The sequence below is a fragment of the Caretta caretta genome, chromosome 8 (assembly GCF_965140235.1).
Source record: "Caretta caretta isolate rCarCar2 chromosome 8, rCarCar1.hap1, whole genome shotgun sequence".
NCBI classification, from domain to species: domain Eukaryota; kingdom Metazoa; phylum Chordata; order Testudines; family Cheloniidae; genus Caretta; species Caretta caretta.
Window position 1 is genome coordinate 72,799,399 of NC_134213.1, and position 25,480 is coordinate 72,824,878.

The 25,480-nt window shown below is 41.6% G+C and overlaps 1 protein-coding gene across 8 annotated transcripts in view; it reads left to right on the forward strand.

Annotated features, from left to right (window-relative positions):
- DPYD (dihydropyrimidine dehydrogenase) overlaps positions 1-25,480 on the forward strand; it is a 656,679-nt gene that overhangs the window by 471,374 nt on the left and 159,825 nt on the right. For all 8 annotated transcript variants that reach the window (XM_075131606.1, XM_075131602.1, XM_048859648.2 and 5 more), the window contains one exon: positions 8,032-8,196. In XM_075131606.1, the coding sequence (XP_074987707.1) occupies positions 8,032-8,196 (165 nt within the window). The remainder of the gene's footprint in view (positions 1-8,031; positions 8,197-25,480) is intronic.

Sequence of the window (25,480 nt, forward strand, 5' to 3'; positions counted from 1 at the left end):
TTTTTATTTCCAGATCCTGAATATATTTGTTTATTGTTGGTTCCCTTAAGCTTTTTTAAAAATTCTTTTAGCTGTTTTTAAAGCTCTTTAGCTAAGATATTTCTTTTACAAAATGGTGCCTAAAAGCAAAGTGTGTCAAGATCAGTACCTTCAGCAAATTAATACAAAGGTATCAGAGGTCTGATTTAAACTTGCCAAATAAGCAAAATTCATATAGAAAGTTTCTTCTCTAATATGTTTGCACAATATAATTACATGCACTGAAGAGGCATGACATTAGGCTATGTACCTTTTGTGGGGGTCCCCTGTATTCTGCAGCTACAGAAATCACTCCAACTAGCCTCTTGCCACAAAATTTTGCTCCAGCTTTGATTTTAAAAAGTTTCTAGGATACATGGTTGTGAAGATAGAACTGTGAACTCTGTAAATGAAGTATTGTCTTCCTGAGTCCACATAAAGCCTAAAACAACAACTACATAATGCAGTTATACCTTGATAATGCAAAAATCTAGTGCAATCATTAACTGAAAATGGGGAACAGTGTAGAATAAGTTATTCATATAATAAAATAAGACATGGGCTGATATACCGGTTGTATACTTTGTTATTTAATTTATTGAAAACTTCCAGGTTTTTTAGTTTCATGAATTTGTCTCAGAATTCATGGACAGCTACATCAGAGTACTTCAGAATTCAGGAAGCTAGGTGGAAAATATTTGCTCCAGTGTGGCTGGAGCATGGTCTGGAGCACATGGACCTAGGTCAAGGCACTGGAATCAGCTCCATTTACTGTTCCTATTAAAAAATAAAAATTAATAGGTACAAATAGGAATCCCCAAATCTAGCATGGTGTCAAGTTCCCAGCATGCACCTTGTGCTCACAAGCAGAAAGAGGGTGGGGAAAGATGTTAAGCAATGGTGGTGTTTTCATCTATGAAACATTGCTTTCTTTACCAATATGATGAATTTCATTTGAGATGTGGGGTCTGTTTGGTGTCCTTTCTGAGAGGTAAAGAGACCCCCTCCGCCCCCTTTGTGTAGCCCCGGTGGTTCAGTGGCTGAGAAATTGCTGCCACACAGGCTGATCGCATTTGCAGCCAGTCCCTTCTCTGTCTTTCTCTTGGTTTGTTGTAGCTCCCCTGCATAATGTGTATCTTGTTGGAATCCACTGAGGAAGATAGTTTTTTCTAAACCTGAAATCTGTAGTGGTTTGAAAGACTTCCACTGGAAACAAATGTCCTGTGAGCCATTGTATTTATTTGCCTTTGTCGCTCTCATTTCCAGCTATAGTTTTTTCCATGGCTTTGTCTTTAATTACGCTTGGGACAAAAACAAGCATTGAATTGCCTGGGTGGCTCTTCATTAAGAGTCTTCTGTCCTTGCTTTTTAAGGGATATGAAGGTTTCATGCTGTTTAAGTGTAGTTTGGCTGGTTATTATTTCCATAGCATGTGGAGATAAAAGGAACTGGTGTCACCTTGGGTAATGTTTTTGTGGTTTTGGGGATGAGTATTCAGCACCTTTCCAACTCCCCACAGACGTCTAAAATTACAGCTGCATCCAAGGACCAGGGAAACTCCATTCATCTAGGTTACCCATTTGTCACAATGAGCCTTTTTAGAATCAGGATCAGGGCACAACGTGCCACATTTCAAGCTGTTTCATTTCTCTGTTTAGATTCCATTTTCATGTACTACTTTAAATACAGTAGCAGGAAAAAGAGATTTATATGGTGATAAAATTCTCTCCTTAAAGATTAAGAGATGAGCAGGAATCACAGGTTGTGGTATTTGCCCACACCATACTTATAACAAGAAGAAAACCATAGGTTGAAACAAAATGGCAAAAGAAATATCCTGTAACACTTTCTTGGGATGAAGCAGTGAGGATACCTGAGCTATCCTGAACTGAACTTCTAGTTTTGGAAGAGACTGTTTAAAAATCTTAGATAACATGATTTTCCATGTAATTAGGGCCTTAGCAAATGTCGGTGAGAAGCTGTGCTGTTGTTAGAAACACATTTCTGTCATTGAAAAAGAAAACAGGTTGGCTGAAACACAGCTCTGAACCAGTAATCTCTAGATCATCTGTCTAATGGATTCCCTATTGTGCTTTTGTAGTTGTGATGAGAGATTGGGAGGAGGAAGGTGATGGCAAAGGAGGTTCTGGATAGATACTCTATGCTAATTCTACTGGGAAGATTTTGTTTTCTTTTGCTTGTTTGATTTTATTTTACATACCATTCTCGCAACTCTGTCTATTGGTGAAAATGAAAAGGATCCTGGAAGAAAGAGAGAACAAAAATATTCATAGTAAGGTGGTAGACTGCAGGAGCTGTTATCATGGCCTACGCCTGTGTGGATATGTCTACACTGCAGTAAAAAACCTGCAGCACTGAATCTCAGAGCCCGGGCTCCACCCTGAGCCTCAGTGGCTACACTGCAATTTCATAGTCCTGCAGCTTGAGTCCCGCAAGGTCAAGCCATCTGACCCAGTCCAGCCACGGCCATACCGTGGGTCTTTTATTGCAGTATAGAAATACCCTATGAGGTTACTGACTAGCACCTTTTGCTTGCTGGGCTGGCGCCTTTTTCTTTCTGGATGATGTGAAACACAGGCTTGGTGTGGACACAACGGTGAAACGAGGACAGACACATGAATGTATTTTAAGCAGCAAGCCACAACTTTTATTAAATGTAAATACAGGGGAGGGGTGTCACCTGACCAGCACCCATACCCTCCTATACCAGATATTTAATTGGTTCCAGTGCAGGAGTTACAGGGCTCCTACCATATAATCCATAACTTGGAGTAGACTCTCCTCAGCCTACCCCAGATTCAGCTCAACCTACCTCCACACCCCATCTTCCTCAAGGGGGACAGAGGTTGCAGAAGGGTCATGACATCAGCCTGCGAGGGCTCTCCCTACCTCATGAGCCCAAAACCCATCACCAATATCCCAGGTCTTTTACTTCTTGGAACCATTCATTTTATCCTTTTAATTGCACTGGAAACTGCCCACCAGTTGCAACAAATTAACGACTCAACCAAGTATCTCAGTTGAATACCAAGCACATTCCTGCCTAACCTACTGTGACTTCAAGGTGCTGCAAGGCAGGCAAAAAACTCTGCAGTCCTCCACACTCCTGCCTACCCCCAGCTGGCCAATGGCTGCCAGAGACTCCAAAGGGGAGGGAGGAGCTATCCTATGTCCCTCAGCAAATGTCTCATACCCTTGCCACTAGGGCTGTCCCCTTTTCATCACTGGTCCCTACTGTTATGAGGAGCATCCTGGGCTGAGGTCAAAGCATAGGCATTTGTGAAGTAATTTAATAGGAAGACAATGGGAATTATTTACTAATGCTCAAGGGATGGGGGACAGGAGAGGAAAATATAATCCATGCCTGCTCTAAACTATCATGATATCTGCGTTAACCACAATATTTGCAATCCTGTTTTTCTCTCAGTCATGTTCAGAGGATTCACTGGACAATTTTTAGTGAAAGTGAAGCTGAGGTGTTGAGTGAAATATATGTTTGCAATATAAGAGAACATTATAATAGTAGGTAGACTGAATGGGTTTTGTTCTGAGATTACAGAATGTTTATGGGAATGGTAGTAGATTAACTAATGCAAATTACATGGTATGATTTCTGTGCATGTGAATGTACATATTTACCCAAGATATTTCAGTGTACACAGAGAGAAAGAAAAAGAGAAAATGATTCAAATGTGAAAACAAATGAAAATTACCAGACATTTACATACAATGTGAAGAAAAGTCCTTTTATCCTCTGCAACTCTAGCATTTGGCAGATTCAGGAATAAATAATCTTTTGTGGCAAGGGTATGCCTTATCAAACATATGCAGATAAGCGCTAATTAATGCTAATTAAGGTTTCCTGTCTATCTAGTTGGAAAAATGTCCAAATGTTATGAAATCCAGTTAGTATGCCTATTACCCTAATTGTTTTATAGGGGATGGTTCTTAATTAAAATATGTAAATTGACCTTAATTGCTATATACTAATGGGGGTTCATGTTATCTCACTAAAAGTGACAAGACGGTGAGGAGGGGTACTTAAACAAATAATTCTGATAAATCCTTAACCAACTGACCTTTATTCAAATTTATTTTTAATTAGAAATTGGCAAAAGAAGCATTTTTCCATCTATGTTTCTCTTTAATTTTAAATAATGTCAGAATATTACAGATCTTTAATATAGATATAAGGCATTTGTGAATTGTAGCTTAATTATTCCTAACAAACAAGTTAATTTTGTATTTGTTTACCGTCTGTTATGAAATGATGTGATGATCTTATATTAATCTGAGGGGGAAATGATGTTTTACAACACTGGATTTGAATTTTTAGCTACTGTTTATGTGTGTATGTATGTATTTATCTGTCTTTCTTACCCCATCATTATGATGATGAAGTCTGATGTACTGCTACTGCTAATACCCAGGGCCTTTCCTTTTGATGGCTGGAGCTTCAATGCTGCTCTTACATTCCTGGACCACTTTTTCTCATACAGATCCCCACTTTGACTTCAGTGTAGCATAAAACTCAGGGTTTGCCTTTACTGGGATGCAGAACTGTGCCTTGGTATATGCAGTTGAAGGATTGGGACCTACATGAAAGGTTTTTTGTACAATCATACATATATTCTACTTTAAAACAAAAATATATTGTTTAAATGATACTTTGTATGTGGTTTTTCTTATATAGCTTAAAAGGCTTGTAGTGGTATGTTTACACTTAAAGAGCAAAATATGTACTTCCAGTCTAAACTGAGGAAAAACAAAGGAGAACATAAAGAAAGTTTTCAGAGTAACAGCCGTGTTAGTCTGTATTTCGCAAAAAGAAAAGGAGTACTTGTGGCACCTTAGAGACTAACCAATTTATTTGAGCATGAGCTTTCGTGAGCTACAGCTCACTTCATCGGATGCATACCGTGGAAACTGCAGCAGACTTTATATACACACAGAGAACATGAAACAATACCTCCTCCCACCCCACTGTCCTGCTGGTAATAGCTTATCTAAAGTGATCATCAGGTTGGGCCATTTCCAGCACAAATCCAGGTTTTCTCACCCTCCACCCCCCCCCCCACACACACAAATTCACTCTCCTGCTGGTGATAGCCCATCCAAAGTGACAACTCTTTACACAATGTGCATGATAATCAAGTTGGGCCATTTCCTGCACAAATCCAGGTTCTCTCACCCCCTCACCCCCCTCCCAAAAACCACACACACAAACTCACTATCCTGCTGGTAATAGCTCATCCAAAGTGACCACAACTTGGAGAGTGGTCAGTTTGGATGAGCTATTACCAGCAGGAGAGTGAGTTTGTGTGTGTATGGGGGTGGGGGTGGGTGTGAGAAAACCTGGATTTGTGCTGGAAATGGCCCACCTTGATTATCATGCACATTGTAGGGAGAGTGGTCACTTTGGATGAGCTATTACCAGCAGGATAGTGAGTTTGTGTGTGTGGTTTTTGGGAGGGGGGTGAGGGGGTGAGAGAACCTGGATTTGTGCAGGAAATGGCCCAACTTGATTATCATGCACATTGTGTAAAGAGTTGTCACTTTGGATGGGCTATCACCAGCAGGAGAGTGAATTTGTGTGTGTGTGGGGGGGGTGGAGGGTGAGAAAACCTGGATTTGTGCTGGAAATGGCCCAACCTGATGATCACTTTAGATAAGCTATTACCAGCAGGACAGTGGGGTGGGAGGAGGTATTGTTTCATGTTCTCTGTGTGTATATAAAGTCTGCTGCAGTTTCCACGGTATGCATCCGATGAAGTGAGCTGTAGCTCACGAAAGCTCATGCTCAAATAAATTGGTTAGTCTCTAAGGTGCCACAAGTACTCCTTTTCTTTTTATAAAGAAAGTTGTCATGAGAGAGAGCACTCTGTGTTGTGTGTGCATATCCTCTTTCACAGGCTGCAGTAACTCTGAGAACAAGATGGTTGCTAAACTTGTGACACAGAAATTTAAAGATGTAGGACATAGAAAACAAAAGGCATTACAGTCTCATATCTGCATATACCACAATGAACTGGCATAAATATAATGAACGTATATTTTCAACAAAATTCATTGGCTCACAAAAGATCTGTGTAGACCCCTCTGCATACCAAGATGGCTGCACCCCCTGCATGCTGCAGAGGGGACATAGCTGGGATACTGAGGGGCTCTTGTGAGCCATAATTATGGAGTTACAATAACCCACTACACCTAGATAAGGGGGACAGAAAGTCACCAGTCACTATAGCAGTTTGTATGCTAGAATAGTGTTTACAAGCTGCACCTGTGTTTGGGGAATGGATTCCATTCCTATTCCCCATAATAGTTTAGTCAGTTTCATCCTTAAGACCAGATGCAATTTTGTGCATGTGAGTAACTCACAGATAACAGGGGCAGCCAGCTAATACAGAGGAAACAGTGAAACTGACTATGAATAAAGAACAGGAGTACTTGTGGCACCTTAGTCTCTAAGGTGCCACAAGTACTCCTGTTCTTTTTGCGGATACAGACTAACATGGCTGCTACTCTGAAACCTGACTATGAATAACCCACTGATGAATTTCAGAGCAGTAGCCATGTTAGTCTGTCTGAGCAAAAAGAAAAAGGAGTACTTGTGGCACCTTAGAGACTAACACATTTAAAGACTACTTCATCAGATGCATGCAGTACAAAATAAAGTAGGAAGATATATATATACACAGAGAACATGAAAAAATGGGGCTTGCCATACCAACTCTAATGAGAGTAATCAATTAAAGTGGGCTATTATCAGCAGGAGAAAAAAAAACTTTTGTAGGGATAATCAGGATGGCCCATTTCAAACAGTTGACAAGAAGGTGTGAGTAACAGTAGGGGAAAATTAACGTGGGGAAATTGTTTTTAGTTTGTGTAATGACTCATCCATATTTATCCAGTCTTTATTCAAGCCTAATTTAATGGTGTCCAGTTTGCAAATTAATTCCAGTTCTGCGGTTTCTCTTCTGCGGTTGAAGTCTGTTTTTGAATTTTTTTTGTTGAATAGTTGCGACTTTTAGGTCTGTAATTGAGTGTCCAGGGAGGTTGAAGTGTTCTCCGACTGGTTTTTGAATAATTCTTGATGTCTGATTTGTGTCCATTTATTCTTTTGAGTGGATAATGTCCGGTTTGGTCAATGTACATGGCAGAGGGGCATTGCTGGCACATGATGGCATATATCACATTGGTAGATGTGCAGGTGAACGAGCCTCTGATAGTGTGGCTGATGTGATTAAGTCCTATGGTGGTGTCCCTTGAATAGATATGTGGACAGAGTTGGCAATAGGCTTTGTTGCTAGGATAGGTTCCTGGGTTAGTGTTTTTGTTGTGTGGTGTGTAATTGCTGATGAATGCGTGTTACTGGTCCTCCTCTCTGCCAGTTCGGAGAGGATAAATTGTTACAGCCCCAAGCTACAGAGCCTTGGCCTTTAGCTTAGGCAGCTCATGCTTTTAGCTCTGGAGATCCCCTGTTCAGTCCCCAGTGTGTCAGCCAAGATAATAGCCATCATGTAAGTGTGGGCTCATTTAGGATTTATGTGACAGCCGCCATCTTGACTGACATACCAGGGACTGAATCAGGGACTTCCAAAGCTAAAAGCAAGAGCTGCTACAGCTTGAGTTAAAGAGCCAAAGCTCTGTAGCTGGGATCTGTAACAACTCATACCTTCTGTGATCAACATGGGCAGGAGCGGACTTGCAACTCACCAGTGGATTACATATGCACAGAGTGTTCTGGAATGCACAAAGCAATCAAACTGCAGGGGGACGATGACATTTTTTTACTTAGTCTCTAATCTTAGGTGTTACTTGCAACAAAAGTGCATATAACATTTTGGATGGAATTGTGTGTTTTAAATGGATGGTTTCCCTTTCATTAATACATTGTTGTATATACACCATTTATAGACACTATGGGAATGTGTTTTTTTGGTTTTATTACTTTGTAAATCAATCTGAAAGTTTTTTACTGTGTTTTAACAGGACATTGTAACCAATGTTTCTCCAAGAATTATACGTGGAATTACATCAGGCCCCATGTATGGCCCAGGTCAAGGCTCTTTCCTAAATATCGAGCTTATCAGCGAGAAAACTGCAGAATATTGGTGTAAAAGTGTCACTGAACTGAAGGCTGACTTTCCCAACCAGGTGAGTACAACTCAAACATAAGAATGCTGTATGTATATTGAAAGCATTCAGTTCATAGATTCATAAATATGGATGTATGTAATATATTTTATTAAAGAATCTGCCAATCGCTTTGCTGTTGTAAGAACAGACTACAAAAAAAAATAAACACCAACTTAAGAACTCATCAGAACAATCTCTACAATAGCAAGCTTGGTTAAAAGGATGCTACACATGTAACCCTTCTGCCCGTCAGAGTTGGCAGCAACAAGGGCCGGGTTCAATATCTAGGGGATTCATTCCAATAACACAATGCAAACCAGCTCGAGCCCCCACCCAGTGACCTGGGACAAATATATACCACCCCCGCTGGGCGCCTCCAAGAGGCAATACTTCCCCTCTCGCAAGCACATAGTCTGAGTGTAGCAAAAGCCTTTTAATAACAGAGAGAAACAATGTGGCATTATGTTGGGGAAACACCACCAACAGGATTCATAACACAACCCATGAGCAAAAAAAAAAACCCACCCCAAGCAAATTGGGGCATGCCCTTTTCCCTTTGGTTCTTGAGTCCAGCAACCCCAAATCACCCAAAGTCCCAAAAGTCCAATGCCCCCAAAAGTCTCTGTCCATGGTCAGGGCAGCCCCAGAGTTCGAAAGTTTATCTGCGGAGCTTTACCTCCCAACCTGGGTGGAAATGGGATGGGGGTAAGAGGCACCTTACATGATCTGAAGCTGACCGCCCCATAGCTCCATAGCGGTGCTCCGCTCTGCCAGCCGCCCCATGAACTTCTTCGCTCAGCTGCGCTCCGCTCCGCCAGCCGCCCCATGAACTCCTTCACTCAGCTGCGCTCCGCTCCGCCAGCCGCCCCACGAACTCCTTCGCTCCGCTCCGCCAGCCGCCCCACGAACTCCTTCGCTCCGCTCCGCTCCACCAGCCGCCCCACGAACTCCTTCGCTCAGCTGCGCTCCGCTCCGCCAGCCGCCCCACGAACTCCTTCGCTCAGCTCCACGGCCCACAAGCAGCTCCTGCCATCCACAAACTGCTCCGCGTCGAACTGCTTCACCAGCCGGTCCGCAAGGCACTCCAGCCGTCCCGCAAACTGCTCCACAATATATCTTCAGGCTCCCCCACTACTTAACACAACACTCAGTGATTTCAGCTCTTAGGTAAATTCAGCTTGTAGTAGGGGAGCCCCAGTGCTGGTGCACTGTCAGCCCAAAGCAAGCTCAGCAGCCTATAACTAGACTTCTAATGAAATCAAAATTAGCTCTGATATTCCACAGTGGAGAGAGGAGGAAGTGCAATTAGCATGTAAGGCCCTCACCAAGGGACCCATGCCACCAAGTATTAATACTTGTTCCCAGCCTCTCTCCCTTCACACAGTTTTGGAACCCATGACCCTTGCCTAGCGAGTGCTACTTAGTTGATGGTGAATCCCTCCATCATAACAAAAGGCCACGTACAGTTCCAAGCACAGTTCCCATAATCAGGGTAATAACAATTTATTCTTCCTGCCCCAATAACAGAGACACTGGGGATCCCACAGCAGCCAAAGTGACCATTTGGGCAGCTATGGTCTCATTCTAGGCGTGGTGGGTGTACCTATGCAAATGAGATCGGCCCCTGAAGTTCTTTTCCACAACTTGCCACACCTCACCACCAGATGTCAGGGTGGAGCTCATCCTGACACTGCTTACACACAGACACCACACAAACAGATGAAAAAAGAGACGCATTAATACTTGTTTTGGTGGACTGATTTTGCACTCCTGTGGAAAGTCTCCCAGCTGAGTGATGGTGTTTGTCTCAGATGAAACTTCATTGTTATGTGTGAAATTAAGGAACTGCAAGAGAGAGATCACCAGCAAGTGGGAGAATAAACTATAATGTAATCTAGTTCTTCTATCTAGAGTGTACAAGAACAGGGAAACCAGAACAATGAGAACAAGTTTCTACATATTTAAATATACTTTTCAAACAAGCTAACACTTTTTTCTTGCAAAAAAAAAAAAGAGGCATCTTTGTGGCACCTCAGAGACTAACAAATTTCTTTAGGCATAAGCTTTTGTGGGCTAAAACCCACTTCATCGGATGCATGCAGTGGAAAATACAGTAGGAAGATATATATACACAGAGAACATGGAAAAAATGGGTGTTGCCATACCAACTGTAACGAGGCCAATCAATTAAAGATGGGCTATTATCTGCAGGGGAAAAACTTTTTGTCATGATAATTAGGATGGCCCATTTCAAACAGTTGCAAGAAGGTGTGAGTAACAGTAGGGGGGAAATTAGCATGGGGAAATAGTTTTTACTTTGTGTAATGACCCATCCACTCCCAGTCTTTATTCAAGCCTAATTTAATGGTGTCCAGTTTGCAAATTAATTCCAATTCTGCAGTTTCTCATTGGAGTCTGTTTTTGAAGTTTTTTTTCTTGGAGAATTGCGACTTCTAGGTCTGAAACTGAGTGACCAGGGAGGTTGAAGTGTTCTCTGACTGGTTTTTGAATGTTATAATTCTTGATGTATGATTTGTGTCCATTTATTCTTTTGCGTAGAGATTGTCTGGTTTGGCCAATGTACATGGCAGAGGGGCATTGTTGGCACATGATGGCATATATCACATTGGTAGATGTGCAGGTGAATGAGCCTCTTATGGTGTGGCTGACGTGATTAGGTCCTATGATGGTGTCCCTTGAATAGATATGTGGACAGAGTTGGCAACGGGCTTTGTTGCAAGGGTAGGTTCCTGGGTTAGTGTTTTTGTTGTGTGGTGTGTGGTTGCTGGTGAGTATTTGCTTCAGGTTGGGGGGCTGTCTGTAAGCGAGGACTGGCCTATCTCCCAAGATCTGTGAGAGTGAGGGGTCATCCTTCAGGATAGGTTGTAGATCCTTGATGATGCGCTGGAGAGGTTTTAGTTGGGGGCTGAAGGTGACGGCTAGTGGCTTTCTGTTACTTTCTTTGTTAGGCCTGTCCTGGAGTAGGTGACTTCTGGGTGTTCTTCTGGCTCTGTCAATCTGTTTCTTCACTTCAGCAGGTGGGTATTATAGTTTTAAGAATGCATGATAGAGATCTTGTAGGTGTTTGTCTCTGTCTGAGGGATTGGAGCAAATGCGGTTGTATCGTAGAGCTTGGCTGTAGACAATGGATCATGTGATGTGGTCTGGATGAAAGCTGGAGGCATGTAGGTAAATATAGTGGTCAGTAGGTTTCCAGTGTGGGGTGATGTTTATGTGGCCATCTCTTATTAGCACTGTAGTGTCCAGAAAGTGGATCTATTGCATGGACTGCTCCAGGCTGAGGTTGATGGTGGGATGGAAACTGTTGAAATCGTGGTGGAATTCCTCAAGGGCCTCTTTTCCATGGGTCCAGATGATGAAGATGTCATCAATGTAGTGTAAGTAGAGTAGGGGCGTTAGAACAACACTTGCTCAGCTCTTGTCCCCTAAGTCAGCCATAGAAATGTCGGCATACTGTGGGGCCATGCAGGTACCCATACCAGTGCCGCTGACTTGAAGGGTGAGGGCAAAGTCACAAAGTTCAGCCACCAGTTTGCCCTGACATTATTGGGGATACTGTTCCTGGTGGCTTGTAGTTCATCTTTGTGTGGAATGTTGGTGTAGAAGGCTTCTACATCCATAGTGGCCAGGATAGTATTTTCTGGAAGATCACCGATGGATTGTAGTTTCCTCAGAAAGTCAGTGGTGACTCGAAGATAGCTAGGAGTGCTGGTAGTGTAGGGCCTGAGGAGAGAGTCTACATAGCCAGACAGTCCTGCTGTCAGGATGCCAGTGCCTGAGATGATGGGGTGTCCAGGATTTCCAGATTTATGGATCTCGGGTAGCAGATAGAAAACCCCTGGTCATGGTTCTAGGGATGTGTCTGTGCAGATTTGTTCCTGTGCTTTTTCAGGGAGTTTCTTGAGCAAATCGTGTAGTTTCTTTAGGTAATCCTCAGTGGGATCAGAGGGTAATGGCCTGTTGAATGTGGTGTTAGAGAGCTGCCTAGCAGCCTCTCGTTCATATTCCGACCTATTCATGTTGACTACACCACCTCCTTTGTCAGCCTTTTTGATTATGATATCAGAGTTGTTTCTGAGGCTGTGGATGGCATTGTGTTCTGCACAGCTGAGATTATGGGGCAAGTGATACTGCTTTTCCACAATATCAGCCTGTGCACATCACTGGAAGCACTCTATGTAGAAGTCCAGTCTGTTGTTTCGATCTTCAGGAGGAGTCCATGCAGAATCCCTCTTATTGTAGTGTTGGTAGGAAGGTCTCTGTGGGTTAGTATGCTGTTCAGATGTGTGTTGGAAATATTCCTTGAGTCAGAGGCGTCGAAAGTAGGATTCCAGGTCATTGCAGAACTGTATCATGTTCGTGGGGATGGAGGGGCAGAAGGAGAGGCCCCGAGATAGGACAGACTCTTCTGCTAGGCTAAGAGTATAGCTGGATAGATTAACAATATTGTTAGGTGAGTTAAGGGAACCACTGTTGTGGCCCCTTGTGGCATGTAGTGGTTTAGATAGTTTAGTGTCCTTTTTCCTTTGAGAAGAAGCAAAGTGTGTGTTGTAAATGGCTTGTTTAGTTTTGGTTTTTTCTTGTTTGTACTTCCTCCTGTTGACTGTATTTGTATGTTTCTTCTGTTTCTTCAAAGCAAACAATATATAGTTTTCCTGACAACTGGCTCCAATTCCTTGCTTTTATTATGCTTTCTTCGCATTTTCAGTTCTCATTCCTGAAGCGTGAATACAGGTAACTGCCAGGAAAAAAGTGTTTGAATGTTATGAATCAAGTAGTTGTCATTAAATGCAGAGCAAATGTCCCGTTTGACCTAGATATTGTTGCATGTGGAAGATTTGCTACTGTGCTGTAATTCTTCCATTACCAAGGCCCAGGTCAGAGTGTGAATATGAAAATAATTTTCCTAATTTTATCATTTTGATTTTAATGAACATCCTTTATTTGCATCCTTGACCATTCTGAGTGCTGTACACAATGGTTTGTCCAGGCAGAATTTATGACTCTACCTCTGGGAAAGACATTGTTCTACAGCTTTCACAAAATATATATCACAGCATTTTGTGGATGAGACCAATTTAGAATTAGTAGTATCTGCAACTGTTTAGTTTAAGAAAATTGTAGCACTTCTGAGAGCCAGGAGCTATATTAAAATGAGTCCAAGTCGTCACAGTTCTGAGGATTAACTTTTCCTGATCCAATCCCTCCTGTATGCGTTATTACTTTTAGAATATGAATTTTGCTTTAGCATTCTAACCCTGCCTGACTTCTATAGAATCTTAGAGGTTGTTTACATTACATATGGATATGCAAAAAGTACCCTCTAGCAGCATAACTCTGCTTTGCTCACACACCTTTTTTTTTTCCAAATTTGTCCCTGAATTAAACTAAGAACCATAATCATTATAATGGTAAATTCATTGCTAACTGAGAACAAATTTTTGTTCACTGAGTAGAAATCTCTTGATGCTTATTACGAAATGCTCTGTATAATTAGAACTTGCAGAAATTGTTTTTCTACCATCCTGTTCATTCCTCTAGAAAACCGTTTTAAACTAGACATGTTATTGTTTTGTTAGGTTTTTAAAAAGAGGCGGAAAAAACACTTTCTGAGCATTGTGTGAGTGAACTTAATTAACAAGCAAAAAATGACATTATCCAATCAAATGAAAGCAAAGCAGAGATGAGGACACAAAAGTGATTTACAATAAAGAAAATTATCTTGCTATAGTAAATATTAAAACCAAACAGAATTGAAATGTAATTACTTTTGCTTTGTAATACAGATAGTTTTAGGGAAAACCTCTTTTTCAGACAAAGGGAATATGAACTTAACTGCTTGCACACGGGGTTAAGCATTAACTCCCTAGAAAGTAAACCCTCATTAGCATCCTTTCAGTTGCCATTAGGCTGAAAGTCATCTACACTGCAAAGGAATTTCTGAAAATTATCCCAGCTTTGGCTCAGGTGAGTACTAGGTTTCCCAGGGCCTTGTATAAATTAAGACCTGTGGGCAGAGCTTAGTGATGAAGTCACAGCTAATAATATATTTGACTCTATGCTGAGTTTGCAGATCCCTTGTAGGGCACTTCCCTCTCACCCCATTAGGGGAAGGGACATCTGAAGGAAAGGAAGGAGTGCCATTGCCCTTGGCTCTCTCACACTTGCTTCCAACTCTCTTAGATTCATGATCTCGAGGCACTTCCTCTGTCCTCCATTCTAGGTGGTTGCTTCTCTTGCCCCTGAGTTCTGCAGAGCCCGCTGCACTATTGGGTACCTCGTTTAAGTGGATCCTGAGGGAATCTGCAGCCAGGGGAGGCCGTGTTAGCCTGGGTCTATTGAGGCCATGTCACCTTGAAGCAGGAAGGAATGAGGGATGTCGGGGATTGGAGCTGCTGCAAATGCATCAATTGTTATGGTAGATACCATTGGTCTTTGGCTAATCTGCAGGCATTTGGGCAAGGCCCCACAGCTTATTTCTGGGGGAGGCAAACCCTATCACTCTGCTGGAATAACGGGGGAGGAAAACTCTGAGGGGCTTCCTCTCTCTGAAGTGCATCCAGTGGGTTTTAATTTCTGAGAAGGTTGTTATGAAACATTCAGGGTCAGTCACATGGTGGGATAACACAAGAATGAATTATTTTGATTTAACAGAAGGGGTTTGTGTCATAACGTGGAGGTTCTCAATGCAGCACCAGCCAAACTGTGGCTGTGTGGTGTTTGTTTTCTCCTGAATTTGTTCAATATCCATACTGTTTGTTCTTTGAAAGGCAAAAATGAAAGAATGGGCACATTTGCTAAGAAATTTGATTTCATGAAAACTTCAGGCTTCAGTTAACTTTATCCTAAGTAACCTTTTAAAATGTAAATCAGTGCTTTGGTTCTCTGTTAACATAGGGTATGTCCACAGAGCAGTTAAACACCTGTGGCTGGCCTGTGTTATTTGACTTGGGCTCGTGGGACTCCGGCTGTGGGGCTGCAAAACTGCAGTGTAGACATTCGGGCTTAGTCTTGAGCCAGGGCCTGGGGACCCATAAGAGTCGCGGGTCCCAGAACCCAGGCCCAGCCTGAGCCCAAACATCTAAACTGAAATTTTACAGCCTGGCAGCATGAGTGTCACGAGCCCGAGTCAGCTGACGTGGGCCAGCCACGGGTGTTTAATTGTTCTGTAGACATACTCTATGTTGACAGAGGACCAAAGCATTGATTTAAATTGTGAAAGGTTACTTAGGATAAAATTAACTGAAGCCTGAAGCTTTGCAGAATATTGTTGCCAGTCAGTCAACAGGAACAATTCTGTAAATGCTGTCCCACTGGCACCTCATTCATATCAGTGAGGTGTTAATTGAAAACTTAGTTGTGGCCATTTAAAGAAAATATTATGTGGCATTAGATCCCCATCTGAGGCAGCCTTTCAAAACACAGGGTCCAAGATACCCAAGACAGTGTCACTTCAATCACTGTGGTTCTATGTGTGACCGTGCATTAGGCCTATCTGTATTTATGGCATCCTTCTCATTTCATAAGATGTCACTTTTTTCACTGGTTTGAATGGGCCACCTGCCTGTCTTGTCACATTGCTTGAATTGAAAGATTAAGAGGCTTTCAAAATGTGTTCACTGCAGTGTTGGCTATGGATTTTGGTCATGAACCTGTTCAGGTTTTTAATATTGTTTTTCATTTTTGTCCACATGTGGCATCTAGCACTTAAGGATTTATCAAAATGTACACTTATTAATGGGGAGAGTACACTCTAATAGACAAACTCTATTCCTTAGTACTATTCAGTAGTTGGCAAAAAATGGAGCAATTTGTTTTTCTTTTTCAAACAGTATTGAGTAGAAAAGGAGTGAGTCTAAATTAATACAATTCGGAAACCGTATCAATGCATGGGTTTTAAAGACAAAAAGATGACCTGACAGAGACCGTATAAATCTTAGAATTGGTCAGAGAAAAGTGAAGGAAGAGAGAAATGAAAACCAAAATTGTCAAATGGGAGTTTCAAATAAATGTGTTTGAGAGGAGATGAGAGTTTCAATAATGTAAATAAATGAAAGTGAAGAAAAAGAGGCTCCATGTGAAGTGACCATTAGGACAGAGGCCAAATAAAGTCTCTGTTCCAACATTACATGGAGTCATAGAATCATAGAATATCAGGGTTGGAAGGGACCTCAGGAGGTCATCTAGTCCAACCCCCTGCTCAAAGCAGGACCAATCCCCAATTAAATCATCCCAGCCAGGGCTTTGTCAAGCCTGACCTTAAAAACTTCTAAGGAAGGAGATTCTACCACCTCCCTAGGTAACGCATTCCAGTGTTCCACCACCCTCCTAGTGAAAAAGTTTTTCCTAATATCCAACCTAAACCTCCCCCACTGCAACTTGAGACCATTACTCCTTGTCCTGTCCTCTTCTACCACTGAGAATAGTCTAGAACCATCCTCTCTGGAACCACCTCTCAGGTAGTTGAAAGCAGCTATCAAATCCCGCCTCATTCTTCTCTTCTGCAGACTAAACAATCCCAGTTCCCTCAGCCTCTCCTCATAAGTCATGTGTTCCAGACCCCTAATCATTTTTGTTGCCCTTCGCTGGACTCTCTCCAGTTTATCCACATCCTTCTTGAAGTGTGGGGCCCAAAACAGGACACAGTACTCCAGATGAGGCCTCACCAATGTCGAATAGAGGGGAACGATCATGTCCCTCGATCTGCTCGCTATGCCCCTACTTATACATCCCAAAATGCCATTGGCCTTCTTGGCAACAAGGGCACACTGCTGACTCATATCCAGTTTCTCGTCCACTGTCACCCCTAGGTCCTTTTCCGCAGAACTGCTGCCTAGCCATTCGGTCCCTAGTCTGTAGCTGTGCATTGGGTTCTTCCGTCCTAAGTGCAGGACCCTGCACTTATCCTTATTGAACCTCATCAGATTTCTTTTGGCCCAATCCTCCAATTTGTCTAGGTTCCTCTGTATCCTATCCCTGCCCTCCAGCGTATCTACCACTCCTCCCAGTTTAGTATCATCCGCAAATTTGTTGAGAGTGCAATCCACACCGTCCTCCAGATCATTTATGAAGATATTGAGCAAAACAGGCCCCAGGACCGACCCCTGGGGCACTCCACTTGACACTGGCTGCCAACTAGACATGGAGCCATTGATCACTACCCGTTGAGCCCGACAATCTAGCCAGCTTTCTACCCACCTTATAGTGCATTCATCCAGCCCATACTTCTTTAACTTGCTGACAAGAATACTGTGGGAGACCGTGTCAAAAGCTTTGCTAAAGTCAAGAAACAATACATCCACTGCTTTCCCTTTATCCACAGAACCAGTAATCTCATCATAGAAGGCGATTAGATTAGTCAGGCATGACCTTCCCTTGGTGAATCCATGCTGACTGTTCCTGATCACTTTCCTCTCATGTAAGTGCTTCAGGATTGATTCTTTGAGGACCTGCTCCATGATTTTTCCGGGGACTGAGGTGAGGCTGACTGGCCTGTAGTTCCCTTCTTCCCTTTTTTAAAGATTGGCACTACATTAGCCTTTTTCCAGTCATCTGGGACTTCCCCCGTTCGCCACGAGTTTTCAAAGATAATGGCCAATGGCTCTGCAATCACAGCCGCCAATTCCTTTAGCACTCTCGGATGCAACTCGTCCGGCCCCAGGGACTTGTGCACGTCCAGCTTTTCTAAATAGTCCCTAACCACCTCTTTCTCCACAGAGGGCTGGCCACCTCCTCCCCATGTTGTGAGTCCCAGCATTCTAATGAAGAACTGAAAGAACGGACCCCCTTAAAGTTGAATAAATCACTTATCTGATAAAACATGAGGCATTTGATGGACAATATTGGGATTTTGAGGATTAAAATGAGCCCCAATCCATACTGAGAGCTATGACTCCGTTACCTCAACACAAGTATTCAGAATTTAATATATCAGTAGAATGACTGACTTGTTGAGGAATGTCAAAGATTATAAACCATGCAAGAGAGTTTTGTGCAAAAATGTTATGCTCACATTCCGGAGGTTAGCTGTCATGAGCCCATCAGTTTTGCTGCAGATTGCTGAACATTCATGGCAACAGTGCATCTTTGGTGTGCTGCTCATGTGCCAGTAATGCAGGGAAATCTCTTCACAGCCCTTCTGCAAGATTGAAATTGTGATATTGTCTTCAGTGACTGCAGACAGCAAGGATCTGATGGTGTTAACATGAATGGACATCAGCGAAGCTGTACGGACAGTTTATTCTCATCATCAAAACGTTTAATGTAGCTCTTAGTTGCCGCATTTAAACTTAAACCTCCTGATTTGTGTTGCTAAATCATCAGCTTACACTAAATTATTTTTTGGACTCTTCCAGCATGTGTATGTGTTTACATCATCTCATAGATTATGGGAGTTGTCATAAATATAAAGGGAAGGGTAACAACCTTCCTGTATACAGTACTATAAACAGCCAGAGGTACAAAATCCTTTTACCTGTAAAGGGTTAAGAAGCTCAGGTAACCTGGCTGGTACCTGACCAAAAGGACCAATAAGGGAACAAGATACTTTCAAATCTGGGGGTGGAGGGAAAGGTTTTGGTCTGGCTGTTCTGTGTGCTTGCCAGAAACAGATCAAGGAAGCAAGCAATCCAGCTCCATTATAAGTAGTAAGTACTAGCAAGGGAATGCTTTAGCTTATTTTTGTTTTGGCTTGTGATTTTCTCTGTGCTGAGAGGAAGGTGTATTCCTGGTTTTCTTTTTGTAACTTTAAAGTTTGGGCCAGAGGGAAATCTTCTGTGTTTTTGAATCTGATTGCCCTGTAAAATTATCTTCCATTCTAATTTTAAAAAACCCCAAGGCTGGTCTTTGCTCATCTTGTTTATTCTCAACCTCCCCAGGAAAGGGGGTGTTGGGGCTTGGGGGTTATTAGGGAGGAGTAGGAACTCCAAGTGGTCCTTTCCCTGAGTTTGTCTAAATCACTTGGTGGTGGCAGCATTACCTAATCCAAGGTACAAGGGAGAATTTGTGCCTTGGGGAGTTTTTAACCTAAACTGGTAGAAATAAGCTTGGGGGTCTTTCATGCAGGGCCCCACGTATGTACCCTAGAGTTCAGAGTGGGGAGGGAACCCTAACAGGAGTTTTTAGAGCCTGTCATTAAAATCAACCTCTCTGACACAGTGTGGGAGTGTAAGATTGAAAGCGTAAATGCTTTGGGATGGTATTACAATGATGCACAACACTCATTGCTGGCTCTATTAGAAAGTACAAGGCACCCTTTTGTCTAGTGGATGAAGTAATTTCCTCCACTTTTTTACAGCTCTAAATGACATCTCCTGGAGATCAAAGAACAGTAAGCAAAGTCATGCAAAATCTCAATGTGCAAACTGATGTAGAAAACAGAATACACACTAGAATACACTCTAGAGGCCACAGCAGTGCAGAAGAGGACTTTGAAGGGGCCCTAAATTATGGAAAAGAGCTTTCAGAAAAACTTGTCAGTCACTGCAGCACTGACAGAAATCCATGTGAAATGAGCAAAATGTCTGGAAAATTATGGATGTGAGGGTAAGCCTAGAATAGTTGCAAAAGGAGAATTCAGGGTTAAATATTTGCAGTATTATAGCAGGGAGAGTACTGAAAGTTTATGGGGAACTTTTTGGGGTCTTCAGAGAACACAAGTACATTTTGGGTTCTTGTGTTGGTCTAAGTACAAAAGTACCAGATGGTCAGCTGAGGCATAGATTAAGTAACTCTGATATAGATGTAAAGGATGTCAGGGAGTTGAGAAAACTCTTCTACTAGACTCATACCATGCTCTTGGACCCCAGAAGTAAATTTAATAATCCTGTCTTCCCAATGCTGCTTCTAATGTGTGTACTGCCCTCAGAAAAAAGGTGCACAGTAGTTTGTCAATTTCATCATATGGGAGCAATCCCTTCCAGGCCTAGCCCCTAGAATCATATGAGAGCCAGCATATATTAGTTTAAGAGTGGGAAGGGTAGGGCTGAAACAAGAAGCCCAAAATGGTTACCCCTTAGGAGCAGAAAACTTTATTGCCCTGCTCCCATTTCACCCTGCTCCCATTCAATTACTCCTGGACACACCAAAGCCCCATCCAGGCTAGTGGGGTGACTAAGGAGTTGTACAACTAGAAATCTGATTTACACACACATCTGCAGGTGGTTCCTGTGCACTTTTGCAAGCATAAATAGTATGTTCAAAAATGGGTGCGTAACAACAGAGGCTGGTTTAAGATTGGCAGAAAGGTTACCACATTATGCATTTGAGTTCTCATTCTTCTGTCTAAGGAGAGAAGCTCTGTGTCTCATCCTTTCTTCCTGGAGGCACAAAAAAATAAGTATTCAGGCTTCTTGTGATCTAAATATTAATAGAAATGGGATTGAGAGATACAAACTTTAGGTTTAGATTTTAAACTAGTTGAAGTTTAGATATTTAGAGTTGAAGGTTCAGTTGGGACCCATGGAAATGTCTTTGAATGTATTATTTTATTTTAACGTTTCATGTTGATAGTATTACTTTGAACAGGGAGTGGTGTGTTGATTTTGTTGTTGAACTGACATTTTTATTTTAAGCATCCAGCAAACACAGAACTATTTTTAGAATAGCCAGTACACACAGTTCACTTTTGATGTAGCTGTTTTGTAAATGAAAACATTTAGCCAAGCAAGAAAATCATCCTTCCTCCCCTCCCCCCCCCCCCCGCCTCACATTTGTTGCTGCTATTAGTTTTCGTGTTACAGTAGCACTTAGTGGGCCCCAACTGAGATCAAGGACCCATTGTTTTAGGCACTGTACAAACATATCATAAATACAATCTCTGCTCCAAAGACTTACTGTTTAAATATGTTCGACAGTCAAATGGTTGGAGGGGGGAAAGTGGTACAGCGAGATGAAGTGATTTACCTCCGATCACATAGCAGAACTATACCGGTATAATTCTGCAGGTAAATTTCCTGTGTAGACAAGCCCTTAGCGTTAGACACAGCAATAGAACCCAATTTTCCTAACGCCTGGTCAGGTGCACTAGCCATTGGACCACACTGCCTGTACTGTATTATGACATCAGAATTAAATTCAAATTGAGTCAGTCATGCGATCCTTGCCACCAGTTTGCCCACATGCTCAGGATCTAACTGATTGCCCTATTTGGGGTCAGGAAGGAATTTTCCCCTGGGTCAGATGGGCTGAGACACTGGCGGTTTTTTCCCTTCCTTTGCAGCATGGGGCACAGATCTCTTGCAAGTTTAAACTAATGTAAATGGTGAATTCTCTGTAACTTGAAGTCTTTAATCCATGATTGGAGGACTTCAGTAACTCAGCCAGAGGTGAGGGGTCTATTTCAGGAGTGAGTGGGTGAGGTTCTGTGGCCTGCAATGTGCAGGAGGTCAGACTAGATGATCACAATGGTCCCTTCTGACCTTGACATCTATGAGTCTGGAAGGTGATATATGCAGGTGAGGTTTCATATTGTTAATGAAAATGTTCTTTTCAAGTCTGCTAAGATCTGAAAGGCCACATTTTCAATAAGTCTCTGTAAGTGTTTCTACAATATTTGCAAAGTTAAGTAACCCAGCTGAAAATTTGGCCCCAAAAGAGCATGCTTTGCAGCTGGTCATTGTCACAATATCTTCTTTTTTTTTTTTTAAGTATTTTATTACTAATCTGATAGAAGAGCAGAGACTCTAATGCCACTAAGTTCAAATAGTTGTGGGACAAAATTGAATTTCAAGAGAACACACATCTTCTATCTGAAGTTGCAATTTGTGACTGAGACTGTTTACCCCAACAGTAAATACAGTGAAGGTTCTAGGAGTAAATCTGTGCATCAAGTGTACAGTTTTCTGGTGACAAATGAGGACCTTAAGGAGAAATGTGGTGAGATGTTTCATGATTTGGGTTTGAAAACTATTGCTTTGTTGAACAACCAGTCAAACTGTGTTAGTGCCGAGTTAAATTATTTTCATGTATTTTATAAAGTCATAGCTTATTTTGTTTGTTTTACTTTTACAGCCAAGTTTGACAAATAGTAAGTCATGATATGGTGCAGTAAGGCAGATGGGAAATTTGTACTTACACAAAGAAAAATTCTTTTGGTTTACAGTGTAAGTTATTGATCCTGTTAGAAAAGGACAATTTTCACAGCTTTATGAAGACTACAAGGGGGTCTTTAAAACTTTTGCCTCAGGGTGAGAGCTAGGAAAAAATTAAAGCAGTTTCTGGAATACTCCGCCAGACCCATCCTGGAAAATGTGCAGAGAGCTGTACTTGATTATTGGAAAAGACAAACCCCTTAAGGGCCAGAGTCAGCTGAAGCTGGTTTTGTGCTCACATTACTTTTAGCTATTGCCAGGGCTAAAAATTCCTTTTTTAAGAAACATATGAACAACCTTTTAGAATGAGTGCTGATAAGGGAAATGCTCTAAAAATATACACACTAATGTATTAAAAAAAAATGTTCCTGAATCTGATGATCAGTTATTGATGATCACATGATGAATTGCATATTTTTATTCATGTTATTAAGGTAGATTGTGATTTTTCTTTAGAGACTCTGTGTCTTCACAAGAACACATATAAGCACTTTTTAAAAAATAACCATCTTCTGAATGTTGTAAGTTGTTATATGTCCAATGGAATGTTGAGAAATGATTCCAGCAATCTGATTGGCTAATGAACAGAGCATTCATTCTTTCTAGAAATGCCCTGTATAAACCAGCTGGGGTCAACAGCTCTCAGCAATGCCTCAGGCCATCACCTCCTCCCAGCCCAGTCATTAATCTCTAAGAAATGCCCTGCTCCTGGATCATTGTTTTAATGTTAGGTTGTGGATATTGCCATATGCGGTAAAAATGACCTTGTGGCAATGTTCAGAAGTAAAAAAACAAAATGGTTAAATTTTATTATTTTTAAAACCATTAATAGCTGACGATCCATCAAAAACTAAAGTCTTAAAACAACCCATTGAACCGTTCTTAAAAATGATAAAATTCTGCCAGCCTTATTACCTATGCAAAGCATTTATCCACCAAATATTTCTTCCCCATTTCCATTCTGTTTGTTACAGTCAATTAAGTAAATTTCAAAATTAGACCTTTTAAAATGTACAATAGCTTTAAGAACTGACTGCTAATCTTTTAGAAGACACTGAGTGCATGTGATTTACATAATTCATTTTTTCTCTAAGCGGAATTTATATTATAATAATAAAAAAGCAAATTTACACTCAAAGGGCAAAATTATATGTTGCTCCCATAGTCCATATTCATTTTAGTAGTGATATTCTGTGCCCCTCATTAAGAAAAATACTTAGGCCTAATGTAGACTTAAATGGTGCTAGCATAGCTATGTTGGTTAGGAATGTGAAAAATATCACACTCAGTTTGACATAGCTGTGCTGGCAAAAGCACTAGTGTAGACAGTTATTCCAGCAAAAGAATCCTATTACTGGTATAGTTTATTTCATTCAGGGAACTAGTATAAGGTGTACTGGCAAAAGAACTCTATTAGATGTGTCTACACAGGAGTTGCTGGAAAAACCTTTCTAGTGTAGACAAGGCCTTAAACTCATATTTTAATCCATCATTTCGCAAAGCCTGTGATGTGGGAGTGGGAGGCTCTGAGACAATTATTTTTTTAAATATATTTCTACCTTTTCCACTGAGCAGAGTATGCATAAACAGTTACAATTCCCACTGTGCTCTGAACAGATCATACCCTTACTATATATATTACTAATACACTCATGATTTGGCTTTATTAGTAAATCAGATTTAAAAATTGCCACCATAAAATCCTGCCTAGCCTTTTTCTCCAACCTTGGCTGTACCTCGGGCATTCCCAGATTTTAGTTTCCATCTTACATAGACACTCTAGGTCTTTGTATATTCTGATTGGAGTTAAAAAAAATATATACCTCTTGAACATTAATTACCAAGCACCCTCATGCCAGGTTCAGGTGCCCAATATCAGCTTGACCCAATAGAGGAGCCCCTCATTTCTACACAGGGTCTTGGTGTCTGTTAGTCTGGTGCAGTAGGTATATCCAGAGGGAAGGAGGAGTGTCTGCTTTAATGTTTAAAAGAAAAATATCACACTAAACGCCTTTCTTTCCTGGAGGCTTACATTCAAGAGACTATTTGAAAGGCTCCTTTTCAATTCAGCTGCAAGTAGACATTTATTCATCTTTGTTTAAATTTAAAACTGTATTGTTGATAACATTAGCAAGTTCTCTTTTGCCTTGTCCGCTGCCACTTACATTGTTCCCTATAGGGAAATTGCTTCAGAGATTTGTGTTTTACACCTGACTATTTCACATTTTTATCCCTACGTTTCCTATTCCATTTCATTTTCTTTTTACAGTATTCTCTGTATTCTTAATGATTGTGGTAAAACTAGCACTTTACATTCATTTGTGTTAATTTATACAATAGCAGTTAAGTAGGGTCACAGTTTTGAAATCTGGGTGCCTAAAGTTCAGTTCCTAAATCCATATTTAAGCACCTCCACAGAAGTACACTCATTTGCAAGGGGTTGAGTATTTACAGTTGATTTCAGTGAGAGCTGGATTGCTCAACACCTCTGAAAATCAGACCACTTTTTTTCTAGGTGCGTAAAGGTATAGGAGCTTTACTCTGAGCCACATCCTGTCTTCTCCATGGGTCACAGCACCATATTAAAGGCTGAGTACACCTGCAAGTCCTGGACTCCTAAAAAGTGCATGAGACAGTTGAACAATATGTGGGTGGTCCTGGTCCACCAGAATGGCCCAGATCCCAGTCTGTGGCCAAGTAGCAGCTGGTGCAGCTCAAAAGGAGATTGCAAAGGTGGCTTTGAGCCAGCTTTGCATACCCCCAGTGCCAGGGTGATTTTCACCGATCTGGTCCCCTGGCAGAATTTAGAGCTGCCTAATGTTTATTATAAGTTTTGCCAGTTGACAAGTTCACAGGGTTACTATTGTTGCTGGGGTTCACTGGACTATAGGGACATCCCAGCCATGGCCTCTGTGCTAGCCTCATGGAAGGCAGTGGTGTGGGAGAAGCAGACTATGGGGAATTGGATGATCTCCATATTCTGTGATGTAATCCTTCTGTGCCTTGTTACACCATCTTTTGGACAGCTTTGGTGTTGGAAGGAAGGGCTCAAAGTTGCTCTAAAGTAGCCCATGATCTGATCTAGTGTATATTCTCAGTTTACTTACCTTTTTGGCTGAATGTCTGCCAATAAATAGGATGGTGCTAAAACCTCTCCTATACTGGATGGTGATTGGGCTCACATATTTTTC